Below are 13,664 nucleotides of genomic sequence, written 5' to 3' on the forward strand. Positions count from 1 at the left end.
TGGGCAGCTCAATAGCACGATGGAGAAAGGACGGAACGCTTTACCGTTGCCTTTCTGCCCTTGGCGGGTTAAGTTTCAGGGCTGAAGGGCAATTCCGGGCCAGCCAGGCAGGACCAGGGCGCGTCTGCCGGCGGTCCCGGGCTCGGACCAGGTGTGCCGCGGCGGCAGTCTGTCCTCAGAGCCAGGACCTGGCGGCCGGACTGTGGGCCAAGGCACGTGGAGCAGCGACGTGAGGCCTCCGGCCGGGAGCCTCAGCCCCCAGGCGAGTGCGCAAAGGTGGGAGGCTGCGCGGAGTGGCGGCGGGGAGGGGGCGGCAGGTGCCGCGGATGAACCTGCCTGACTGCGCACCCCATCTCCCTGCCCCGGCTGCAGGCGGAGCCCTGGGACTTCCAGGGCCCGGGCGGCGCTTCGGGGAGCTAGTCCTAGGGCAGTCTCCGGGTAGGGGAGCGCGCGGCACCTCAGCCGGCACCCGGGCCGGGGCGGGGGGTGGCCTGGCTCTCGCAGGGGCCGCGGGCGGGGTGGAGTGAGGGCGGGCGGGCCCCCTCTCCTCCCTCCCGCCCGCCCGCCCTCCTTCCCTTCCTCACTGTCCTGCAGCCAATTAGACGCCCCCTCGGGTGGGAGGCGTGGGGCGCTTCATAAAGCCGAGTGGAGCTGTCACCCCGAGAGCAGGCTGCGCAGTGCCCGGAACGGAACCGGCGCGCCACAGACTCGGGCGCCTCGGCGGGAGCGTGAGCAGCCATGGCCACCACCAACGGGGCCGTGGAGAACGGGCAGCCCGACAGAAAACCGTCTGCCCTACCGCGCCCCATCCGCAACCTGGAGGTCAAATTCACCAAGGTGAGGCGGGCGCCCCTCCCACCCGACGGCCGCCCGGCCCCGCGCTGGGCAGCCTGGCCCTGGAAGAGAGGGTCATGCGCTCCCGGGGAGACGGGGCAGGCAGGGCCGGGGGGCTAGCAGGCCGGAGCTACGCGCTCGGCCCCCGAGGCCGCCCGGGCTGCTGGAGGCGGTCCCTCGGCGGCCTCCTTCGGGCGCTGCAAGACCGGTGCCGAGCCCTTCGCCGGGTCCCCGCGAAGCCGCGCCCACGCCGGGCATCACGGGAGGAAACCCGCGCCCCGCGCGCCTACAGCGGTCCGGGGGTGGGCTCCGCGGTCTGCGCCGCAGGCGGGCTGGCGGGCGGCCCTCCAAGCCTCGCGGCGGGCGGAGGTGGCGCGGCCCGGAGGTTCCCCTAGAGCGCCGCATGGAACGCGAGCGGAGGTGCGCTGCCGGCGGGTGTCCAGGGCGCGGTGGTCCCCCGCAGGCCCCCGGGGGTGGTTTCCTAGGCTGAACCGGTCGGGCTTCGGGAGAGTCAGAGAAGAGCAGCTCTGAGAGGACTGACCACATCCGGAGCTGCAACTGGGATACTTCAGGGGCATGTCGTCTGGAGCGACGGGGAAACGTCGGGCACTTTCTGTTTAGCTTGGACCCAGGTTACCAGGAAAACTAGGGGAAGTGGGAAGGTGCTTGCGTAGTGAAACTGCCCCTAGCCGCTGAGGTCCTGATGTTTACGGACGAGGAGCGCGATCCCAGCGGCTGGAAAGGTCGGAGCGCCCGGGCCTATCGCGCCTCGGGGCCCTGCGGCTCTCAGTTTCTCTGCGCTGTGGGCTGGGAGGTTGAAGCGGCCACAGAGCAGTGACATCACCTGCCGGGGCAAAAAGGAAGGTGGTGAGCCCCGGCTCGGGGCGGTGGGTGAGCTGCACAGAGAGCCCCGCGGCCCGAGCGACACCCGAGGCAGTTCCGGTGCGCGCTGCTCGGCCCCGGCTGGGGATGAGGGCACTGACCAGGGCGCAGGCTGAGAACTGCTTTCGGACTCACTTTTCCCAACCTAGGCTCTTCTTGAGGTTTTGCATCTTATCCATGCCCCCCAATTCCCGCTGACAGCACTTAGAAAATTCTCGCGTCAACTTTACTTTCAAAAATAGCAATTATGTCTCTCAAATAGTTTTAATCAAGCGGCGAAAACGTCGCGCCATTACGTGTGGCCTTCAGATTTTGATTACTTGGCACTTAATTCCCAAAGTCGGCCTTGCCACTGATCACATGACATTTCAATTAAGTGTTTTCAGCGGCCTCTGTAATTGACCGAGACACATTACAGCAAACTCTGGAGATTATTTTTAATGTAGTTTCTTTAGAGCAAAAATTCCAACACGAATTCTGGCAGCCTTGAGAATATCACCTTAATTTTTTAGACCGTAATGGTGGGAACGTTAGTAGGGAACACTGTTGGTGCTGGGTGTCTCTCCTGCCCCAACCCCTCAGAATTAAAAAGAACTGTATAGAAACCAGAGAGTTAATACGTTATTGTCCGTTTACTCTTCAGCTTCTTGGTCTTGGCAAGGTGATCAGCTCTGGTATGAAATTGTTTCTGTCTTCTTTAAGACCACTGAGAAGTCCAAGTGCAGCCCTTATGAAGGAGGATCTCGGAAGGCTCGCAGAGCAATGAGTGTCTGCCAGCTTCATGCATCCCCCACTTTGCTAGTTGAGCAAAAAAAAAAAAAAGATGTGTGTGTGATTAAAGCTGAGGAAAGGCAGTGAGGTGGAAGGGGCTGGTAAACCAGGATCCTTAGGGGGCTGCCGGAGGTGAGAAGGCCCTCCTCACCTGGGGTGTGGGCCACTGCCTTGCTCCTGGCCCACCTCGGCATAGGCCTCAGCATAGCAGGTTGTGGGATGGGCAGCCTCACAGTGCTTAGGGAGCCTCCGCCCACAGAGGGAAGCCAGAGGCCCAGAGAAAAAGTGGGAGAAACAGGATTGCAGAGTGGAGTCCTGGGGCAGGCAGCAGGGAGGGGTGGAGTGTATGAGTCTTATTTTTCAAAACTGACTCATGGTGCTTCTTGCTGGTGGAGGACGCACCGCAGATGGTCCATCCAGCCCAGCCTCGGCAGTGCCACTTTCCAGGGTGGCCCAGCTTCCAGAAGGAAGGCTTTGTCAGAGCCCCTTAACTGGTCCTTGCATTTTCACTTGGGACTCTGTAGGGTCATGCTGTGTGGTTCTCATGAGTAGGGGTTTCAGAGGTAGCAACCTTTTTTGCTTTATGGGGCCTCTTCCTTTCCCTATAAAATTTCTTCTAGTAGCATAGATTCTCTTTAAGGTTTTCTGGTTCATTAAAACACCTGCTTTATTTTCTTTCTTATGAAAAATAAAATTACCTAAATCTCCTTTTTTGAAAGCTCCTATATAAATACCCTGAAAGCATGCTTGCTTTTGAGTTTAGCTGAGCAGCCTGAGAGTTGGATGGAAGTTACTAAAAATGGCGGCCGCAGAGTTTACGTGTGGCTGCCATCATCATCTTCATCTCCACTCAGGCAGCTGCCACCTCACAATAGCTGTGGTGTTCCAACCCGACCTGGCTCCATGTCGCTCTGCTCCTTCTGTAAAATGCAAACTCCCTCTACATTATTATACCTCTGGAAGGCTTGTTTCATACAAACTCACAAGTCAAGGAGGACAGACCTTCTCCCGACCCTTTATACTAACTCAGGGTTCAACAAATAAAACATAATTGACAGACCACTGTCACTGATGCCCTCCTAATATGTGTTTTTGTGTTGTGTTATTGGAGAGAAAGTCAACAGCAAAAACCACTTATGGGATTCCTTTTTAGTATAGTATAAAGAAAAAAAATTTTTTTTTGCTAAATTGGAAATATCGTAATAGGAAAATAGGGTGAGAATCAAGCAGTCTGAATTTCTCTTTAAAGTTGCTGGTTGGAGAGGACTTATGAATCAATGTCATGAACAACCAAATAATGGGTTTTTTGGAGGCACATGCTTGGAGATGAAGTATAACAGACATCTGATCATTGCACTCTGTTTCTATCCCCCTTATTTATATTCTCTTCCGCGCCGCCTTCTCATTTTCCTTGCCTCCTGGAACTGATACCAAGAAGAACCTAGAATCAGCAATTTTCACTGACGGTCTATTATCTAACCCACGAAATTTCATCTTCCTTTTGCCTGCTGCACTTCCCTCCCCATGCTAACTGAATTCCTCTTCTCCACTTACTAATTTCTTGCTGTTACTGAGTGATTACTTGCTGGACGGCAAAAGTGAACTCTTGGATTTGGTTTCAGCTGGAAGAATAAACCTGTAATTGTAGCCTGGCCTCTCCCTCACGTGCTTCCCTGGGGGCCTGGCCTCATGTTATAGGTGCTGAGCTTTGAGGAGTCGGGTGGGCACATCCCACTTGGTCAGGGGTGCTCTCAGCTCTGGATCCCACACTGGGAGAGGGTGATCTTGCCCACCTGGCCACCCAGAGCCTGTCTTCTATATTGTACCCAATGGACATGGATCTCCTGGCTTTCCACTGAGAGCTAGCAAAACGGGGCTCACCAGTAGCTTCCAGCTGAGGCTTCCTTCCTGGTGTGCTTCGGAATCCATGCCGGAAAGCCTGCTCCAGGGAACATAACCAACCCACACATCTGACGAAACAGTCCCCTCTCTCATCTGTCATTGCTGGCAGTCGAGTGTTCCAAATGAATACATTTCACAATAATCTAAATTAGCCCTGGTAGTGACACAATTTAAAGAATCTGAAGAGGAGCAAGGGATATGGAAATGGGCTCTGATGAGATAGTTCCATACTTACAAATTACTGCCGGTATTTCATTTGATGGAAATGCTGCCGCTTGTTCTGTTTATTTAATTTTATTTTTGGTGAAAGTGTACACAGGAAAATCTGCTCTTGTTCCATGGCTTCTAGACATAATGATCATTGACATTGGTTACATTCTTCACATTGCGTCAACCTTCTCATTGTTTCCGTTCTAGTTGTTTTGCTAATATTTACTTCATCTCCCTGCCCCCCCCCCCAACTGTGCAATCTATGCTTTAAAATAGCGGTTGACCCTTCGGTCATTTACATGACCAAAGAGTCAACAGCTATATATATATATATATATATATTTTTTTTTTTTTAATGCAATACTCAGGGGTGAGAATCGTTAGTCTTTGGGTTAAACTGTTACTGAGTTTGGGATAAACTGACTTTACCAGGTAGTTTGAACTCAAGGCTTGAAGAGCAGCTCAGGGTGACGGAAGTGCTTCTGAAGCATCTCACACGTTTCCGTAACTGGTGCCTTTCTCACCCTGAGTGGGCTTTGAGGACAAGGTGTTACAGAAGGGCTGTGTCCTCTCCCTGGACAGCTGGGACCACCACACCATCAGAATGTGTTTTATATGGGATCGGTCACCTCTCTTCCTACTTCTTTTCCAGAAGCCCTTCTCTCTATTGATGTGATCCTTTCAAAGCTGTTAGAATTTCAAGTCAATGAGGTGACTAGTTCATACAGATCAGTGCATGGACTTTGTGAATTCTTTTTTTTTTTTTTTAATGTTCTCTTTCTCGGCTGTGTTCTGTGTTCTGGTTAATTCTTGGGTCTGGATGTAAATGGTATAAAAGGTTGTTTTTTACATCTCTTAATATAACCCGAAAATTTTGTAACCCACGTTTTTATCTTTGTCTTTCAAAACCAAAGTCCACCTTGCTTAATTATGCTCAATGTAAACGTAGACATTGTAAAAAGCGGGGAGAGGGTTCTGATGTGCATTAACGAAGACAAATGGGTTCTGCTAAGATCCCTGTGAAAAGTGGGTTCCTGGTGATCTCCTCACGGGTGGCGACAGGAAAGGGGAGAAAGGGAACGCTTTGGTGCCTCGGGGGCAGGCAGATTGTTTGGCGCTTTATATATGTATGAACCCATTTAATCTTCCTGCAAACTCTATGAGGATGTGGAATTCAATTTACAACCTTTAATAAATTAAACTATTCCTCTGCAAATCCATGGTATTGCTAAAAAAAATTTTTTTTGACCATTTTAGAAAAAAAATGATATTAGTTTTATTATGACAAAAGCTAATTCTCCAAAGATGTATTACAAGCTGGGAGACGTGGATTCAAATTCTAAGTCCACTCCTGCTTAGCCACAGAACTCTGAGCACAGGGGGGCAGGCAGGCAGGAAGTGGGGAAGGGTCAGACAAGACGTTACCTAAGGTTCTTCACATGTTAAAATAATATGATTTTGATTTAAACCTAATGCATTGCAACCTTCTTTCCTGGTTAGATATTTATCAACAACGAATGGCACGAATCCAAGAGTGGAAAAAAGTTTGCCACATATAACCCTTCAACTGTAGAGAAAATATGTGAAGTGGAAGAAGGAGATAAGGTGGGTGCTTTTTATTTTTTATTTTTCTAAGTAATTCAATTACAGACCAGTAAAGGATGAGGAAAGGGTTTGGCTCAGCTATCAGACAGAATTGGCCCACACTCAGCCTGGGGCCGGGGCTAGCTCCACTCAGCAGACACATGGCCCAGAATGGGATCAATTACGACGCCTGCTGCAAACCCCAGCCCCTCTCCTCTGATAGATGTTTCTCCATCTATGAGGATGACCTCAGCTACCCTCATCACATGGCTCAAGGAAAGGTTTTTATCAATTATTTGAACCTGGAGGCATTAAAGAATCTTTCCAGAACGCATTTCCGGCTAACGTGTTTCACAAAACTGTAGCATTCTAGCAGGAGATAATTAAAAAATAGGCTTGAAGGAAAAAAAAAAAAGACTCATTGACCAGGTGACGGGAGGTGATAACATCACATAACTGACAGATCTCTTTTCTACCTGAAACTTACATGATCATGTAAAGTAATCCTATTTCGTAGGGCAGGGCATATACTATAATGTAGAAATTAAGAAACTTGTGGGTGTGCTCTTTATAAATTTCAAGGTCAAAGTACATTTGCATATAAGAATTGTTTCAGAGAAGGACACTCAGCCGCTAGAGTGCTCCTTTGACATTCATAGCAAGTGTACTGTTCATGTTGAACTTAGATAGGGTGACTGTCAAATACAGAGTGTGGGCTTGAATTTTATTCCACCAGCGGTACTTTTATCAGAGGTGTGCAACACACGGGTTCCGTGTGTAGGGACCTATGTGCAGCGCCTCATTCTAAGCTCTGTTTACAGAGACATCAGGGCATGCGGGCAGGGGGAGGTGGCATGGTGCTGAGTGGGATTCCAAGCTAGAGATTCCAGGGATGGGGCTGCACAGGTGCTGGAGAGGAGAATGAGGCCCTGGCCCCAGCCGCCTGTTCTCCCTTGGTCTAGGTGACACCCCCTAGAGCACACACAGAGAGGCCACCCCCTCCTCTGCAGCTGCAGCTGGAGGGGTCCTGGCAAAGCTGGCCTCCAGGCCAGAGCCCTGACGAGGAATTCAAGGTCCCAATATCTCCTTTGCCAAAGCTTCTGCTCTCCCCCAAGCAAGCTTTAGAGGAGCTCTGGGGTAGGGTGGGGATAGATGCATTGGAAACTTTTTATTTTTAGTAATTATTATTTGTAAATTACTAAGTCCTGAAAAGTCTGTAATTAAAAAAAAAAAAAAAACATTGCCATCATCGAGTTGATTCCGATTCATAGCAACCCTGTAGGACAGAGTAGGACTGCCCCACAGGGTTTCCAAGGAGCGGCTGGTGGATTCGAACTGCCAACCTTTTGGTTAGCAGCCAAGCTATTAACCACTGCACCATCAGGGCTCCAAGTCTCCAATAATAAAATAAATAAACCCATTGCCATTGAGTTGATTCCGACTCACAGCAACACTATAATTGTTATCATTAAAAGGAAAAGAAAGATTGGAGTAGGGTCTTGGGGGAGCCACTCCTGACTGTATGCAATGTCTGCTCCTGCTGGAGATCCAGAGGGGCCTGGAAGATGAGCTAATATTCATGATGGCCCATAAATAAAAATAAAAATAAGATGAGTGACATTACTCTAAATAGCTCTCACTTCTTTCTTTTTAAGGAGACTCTACTGTAATTCTATTAGTGCAGAAAAGACCCCTGTCTATAAAATGGTGTATAACTTGGGGGGAGGCTGAGGGGAAAAGGGCTAAACAATAGCAGCTGTACTTACCTGTCTGCCAACTTTTCCAACCCGGCCAGCTCTCAGGTCCAGAGAAGGACTTACTCCCCTGTTCCCCCTGTTGGAACACAGTTTTCAGCAGGTATAAAATGTAAAGACAGATATTTCCCACCTATTTTGTGAACTGTGGGATTAGGGATTGTGTGTGTTCAAGTCTTCTAGTGAGTGGAAATCTTTTCCTACTTGGGTCATCCAGAAAAATACTTAAGAGATTTTAGAAGATTTTTATAGATATTTTATAGCATTATAGTATAATATAATACAGGTAGCCCCTGACTAACAACCAGGCTCCCTTCCCACTATTCCGTCATAAGTCAATTCTGATATTAAGTCTTATCCTCATTTTTTTTAAGTTTTCATTATTATTGTCTTTTATTATCAGTATCTTTATAAATCTGATCTTTATTTGTCTTTGGGGGTTGGAAACATTACATATAAACTTACGGATATGATGGCGTCAGCAAATTACATGCTGCATATTGTACGTAGCATATATAACAAGTGATACGATGTAGAAAAACAACAACAAGAAAGATGGACAGTTGTAAGTGGTCATAAGTGCCATTCGTTGTAACTTGAATACAGCGTAAGTCAGGACTACCTGTTTGATATAATACAATATATAATTATTAAAAAATTAAAATATTTATTTTTTAATAATATACGATATGTAAAAATAACATATTTATAAGAAACACATATTATGTATAAAAATATAATATACATATCATAGGGAGCCCTGATGGAGCAATGGTTAAAGTGCTAGTTTGGCTGCTAATAGAAAGGTCAGTGGCTGGAACCCACCGGTGGCCCAGAAGGAGAAAAGACCTGGCTATCTGCTCCTGTAAAGATTTTTAAAAAACCAAACCCATTGCCTTTGAGTCCATTCCGACTCATAGTGACCCTACAGGACAGGGTAGTAATGTCCCCCAGGGTTTCCAAGGAGGAGCTGGTGGATTCAAACTGCCTACCTTTTGGTTAGCAGCTGAATGCTTAGCCACTTCTCCACCAGGGCTCCCCTGTAAAGATTACAGCCTAGGAAACCCTATAGGGCAGTTCTACTCTGTCCTATAGGTCACTATGAGTCAGAATCGAATCCACGGCACAGAAAACAACATACATATTATATTACGTTATGTATAATTTTGTAAATTATGATATATATTTTTGTATATTACATATATTATACTAAATTATATTTTATATTATAATAAAGGTATTTTACAATATTTTTAAATGCTTTTCTAATCAGAAAAAAGTTACTTCTAGGTCACTGTAGAATTTAACAAGTGGCAGCGGCTCTCCACCCACCTGCCTTCCCCCCTTATTGGGTACCTCCCAGCAGAGGCACAGGCGCTGCTGTCCTCTGTGACTGACCGCACAGACTTTCCAAGCCATGGTTACATTAGAAGGTGACACCCGCTGTCTGTTATTCTGGCCCCGCAGCCCGACGTGGACAAGGCGGTGGAGGCCGCCCAAGCCGCCTTCCAGCGGGGCTCACCATGGCGCCGGATGGATGCCCTGAGCCGGGGCCAGCTGCTGCACCAGCTGGCAGACCTCATGGAGAGGGACCGCACTGTTCTGGCCGTGAGTGCGCCGCGCCCACCCCACTCACCCCACCTCACCCCACCGGGGCAGGCCTTGGCCGAGGGCGGGGGAGGGAACTCGGTGGAGGGCACTGGCTTTACGTGGCGGTGGGTCTGTTCGGTTCTTAGACTGTAGCTCTCTGGCCATATCTTGGTACTACCTGTGCATTTCTGTACTTAACGTTTGTCTTTACGCTAACTCCCTTTTAAACTTAGATTTCACCTCACCAGAAGTGACAGGATTCATGAAATCACAGGTTTAATGTGCTACTTGTTTTTTCCCAATACTCGTTAAAATAAATACCACCACTTAACAGAAAAATTGTCCAGCATCAGCTAGAACAATCCCCGGTATCACCCCTGACCTGGGCACTGGTAAGTGTGTGCGGCATGGTAGTAAGAGCAGGATAACCTGGTTACAGGAACCCTCAAAATGTGAAAGATCTAGGTTCACATCCCAGCTCTGCCACTTACTTACTCTGCGACTTTGGACAAGTTGCTTAACCTTTCTATGTAAAGTGTCACTAATAAAGGTGTTTAAGTGTTGCGAGAATAATACATTTAAAACCCTTGGGAGATTTAGTAAGCACGAAATAGATGATAGCTATTATTAATAAAATAATAAACCTAAAATGCTATCCTAGGTTCTAACTCCAGCTACATGCCCTCCTGGCTAGTAATTTCTAGGCACCTTAGTTCCTCAGCTGTAAAATAGGGAGATGACTTCAGCCCATCCCACGAGGTCGGGTGGCTTCCACACAATGGGCTGGCAAGGCTTTCATAAGTCGTAAACGTGTTCTTTAATGGGATCTCAGACCTTCCTTGGGTCTTGAGGTGGGTGACCAGAGGTGCCTTGAGGGCCTTTGCAACCTGCTCATCCAGGCCTGGAATCGCTCCTCCTTAAAATTACTCCCAACCTTTTTTTTTTTGAGGCCAAGTTCAGAGAGGAAATCTTTTCAGCCTTGGATTTGGAAACCTGGTTCTGTCCTTTCTTGATCTGATGTGAGAACAGGCAATATTGTGACCATCCTGTGAAAGAACGTGGAGAGCAAGGAATCTAAAATTGCTTTTGTTCCGGAATTTATTTCTTAGGGGCCAAGGGTGGCGGTCTGACCTCATCTTGAGGAGCGCTCATGTTCTGCTCTCAGGTGCCTTTCTCTAAGGGTGCATTCGCACAGAAGCCCAAGTGCTCCTTCCTCCTGCCTTTGCCAATCTTGCGTGGAATGCTTGCCCACATCAGGGTGAGGGTAGCACCCACCCAGAGTAAATGCTGTCTCCACAGAGCCTCTGGCTTCTTCCTGGCACGAAAGCCAGCCTCAACTCTCAAGCTGCCAGACTGGCTTTTTCAAAAACATTTCTGTTTTCACCCGGCATGAGCTCATTCATCTGCAATGTCCGTGTGGACTAATACCAAATGGGAGAGGATGTGCCCTGGGCACCCTCCCACCCTGTCCTCAAGGGTCGGTATCATCTTAGGAAACCGTGCACGAAAAGCCACCTTCCCGCCACTGTGTGAGGACCGCTGGACTCGCCCTAGCACCTCTATCCGCCACCTGGACCTCGTGCGCACAAGAAATCAGACCCAGCTCTCTGCCATGACATGAAAGGGACAAGAGAAGGCTGGCAAATATGGTTTTGAAAGCCCTTGACCACATCACAGGGCAAGGTGCCTCACTCCCCACCTTGATATGGTTTCCTGCATTTTCATACCGGAAAGTGCCTCTTTGGTCATGTTCTCATGCTGGGCCATGGTTTCCACAGAGTTGGGTATTTGTATCTGTATGAGTGCTTGGGAACAGATGTGGGGGATCGGCAGCCCCGGACCTCTCTCCCTTGCTGGGGCCCCCTGGTCCTACATTTGAGCTCTTAGGCTATCGTTTGGGGCTCCCAAAGAGGAGGCTTCACTGTTTACTCTCTGATGTGAGCCCCATTCTGAGCCCCCCATTTTTTTTACGCCATGGCCATGTAGTGGGCAGGTTTCCACACACTTTTCCTTCATTCTTTAGCATTTGAGGGCTGTGATGTACGCATTTATCCGCAAGTACATTTTTTTTTTTTTTTCTTAAAATGTTGAAGGAAGTAAAGTAGGAGTGGCTGTGGTTTACTTATTATGGTTGAGCCACAGTCACGTTTTCAGAGGTGGCTGCTCCAAACAGTAGCTAACACCTGGTTTCTCAGGTTCAGCCCCATGTACTCCTGCAGTTTTGTTATTTTTTTTAAAAGACTTCCTTTCTAAACGTACTGTGACCTGAGTTTTGCTTAGACAGATTCCATAAGTCCAACCTGGCAAATTCATGCTGTCACTCCAAGAAGCAAATACGCCTGAGTTAATAATAAAAAAATAGCCATTGCTTACATGCGCCCGGCCTGTAGTAGGCACCTAACCTGTAGTATTTAATATCCCACTTCACAGATCAGGACACTGAGGCCCAGAGAACCTCGCTTACCCGGTGAGAGGTGGCGTGTCGGGCCTGGAGGCAGCAGTCAGCTGCACACCCGGCACTCACCCACAGCGCTGCGCCCCAGCCCTCTGCCCTGCTCGCCCTTGTCCCACCCAGAAAAGGGCAGAGAGCAGCTGAGGGTGCCACAGATACACAGGTACTGCCTGGAGTGGCCTAGTCTTGGAGACCATATTGGCTTATTTGCAATTGTTAGCTATTTCCCCTGAGAAAACAAAGTTCAAACTTGGAATGTGAATCAATAGGACCCCAAAGTACAGTGTATTGGGTGTCAGATTGGCCTGACCCAGCCCCCAAGTGGTGTCTTCTGGGGGGTGGGATGTGTCACAGATCCATATCAGCCTGTCACCTTTAGCAACTCACGGCCCTGTTCCTTGGTGTCCCCAGATGAGGACTGCCAAGCACCTGTCTGCTGCCTAAAGGGAAGATGTAATATGCGGCGTAGCTATTACTGTCTTATTGTTAACACTCACCTGGCACTTCCTGCGGGCAGGCACTGTGGTCAGTGCTTCGAGGGCACGGACTCATTCAACCCTCGCGTAACTCTGTGAGGCGACCAGTTGCCGTTGAGTTGGCTTTGACTCATGGTGGCCCTGTGTGTGTCAGAGTAGAGCCGTTTCCCGTAAGGGTTTCAATGGCTGGTTTTCCTGCAGTAGATTGCCAAGCTTGTCCTCTGGGACATCTCTGGGTGGGCCCGAACCTCTAACCTTTCGGTTAACAGCCGAGTGTGTTAATCATTTGCACCATTTGGACTCCTGAGGTAGGTACTATTATTATCCCCATTTTACAGACGAGGAGACTGAGGCAGGGGGGAGATTTTTTTTTTTTTTATGCAGCCCTCCAGGGGAGACTCAGGGAGCTGCCCAATACCACTTAGCTAAGGTCCATAGAAAGTTGTTGCCTCGTGTTTAGAGAACACTCGTCTAAGACCTGAAGAAAAGATCAAGCAGAGAACCCCAGCACCCAGCGTTGCTGTCCTGGAGCATGTCCAGTTGCAAGCGTGGGGTGACAGCAGCCCACAGGAAGTACTGTGCTAGCTGGAAGTTGAAAGCTGGAAGTTCAAGGGTGACCTTGAACAGGTCACTGGGCTCTGTTAGCCTCGGTTTCCCCACTCTAAAGGGGAATCGTGGTGTCACACTCAGCAGGGAGCACGGGCAAGCGTGAGCTGAGAAGGGTCCCAGTGCACTGTGAATTAAAGCCTTGCCCGCACAGTGGCCTTTCTCCTTTGTAGACCATCCTCCCAGTCCATTGATGCTGCTACAAGAATCCAGCCCTGGGCTATGTGTCAGGGCGGCCACTTCCTGCTGCAAGGGTGACTGGCAGGTTCAGTGCTGGGCACACTGGGGCTGCTTGTCTGAAGACAAAGGGACCCTCTTAGACCCAGGCTGGATGTGGAAAAGAACCCTGCTATTGACCACCATTATCCAGTCCCTGCCCTGGGTAGTCACCTCCCTCACTCACCATCAGGGAATCTCAGCTCAGTTCCCACACTGCATCCAGCCTTTGCAGCGCAGATGGGGAAGAACACATCTCTGTGCTGTGATGCAGCCCCTGGGGGCTCTGTCACTCTCTCCACGGCCAGCCTGGCAGAGAAGGAAGAGACCCAGCCTTCCTGGGCTCTTTCATGAGAGAGATGATGGTCCTGAGAAGCTGGCCCCGGT

General features: G+C 49.3%; 1 protein-coding gene across 1 annotated transcript in view; it reads left to right on the forward strand.

Annotated features, from left to right (window-relative positions):
• The first annotated feature begins 564 nt into the window (after positions 1 to 564).
• The window catches only part of ALDH1A3 (aldehyde dehydrogenase 1 family member A3), a 42,296-nt gene continuing 29,196 nt past the window's right edge, over positions 565 to 13,664 (forward strand). Inside the window, exons 1-3 of the mRNA XM_049905943.1 lie at positions 565 to 837; positions 6,100 to 6,204; positions 9,405 to 9,545. Of these exons, the coding sequence (XP_049761900.1) occupies positions 739 to 837; positions 6,100 to 6,204; positions 9,405 to 9,545 (345 nt within the window). The 5' untranslated portion in view covers positions 565 to 738. The remainder of the gene's footprint in view (positions 838 to 6,099; positions 6,205 to 9,404; positions 9,546 to 13,664) is intronic.

Source organism: Elephas maximus, chromosome 13, assembly GCF_024166365.1.
Source record: "Elephas maximus indicus isolate mEleMax1 chromosome 13, mEleMax1 primary haplotype, whole genome shotgun sequence".
Lineage (NCBI taxonomy): Eukaryota > Metazoa > Chordata > Mammalia > Proboscidea > Elephantidae > Elephas > Elephas maximus.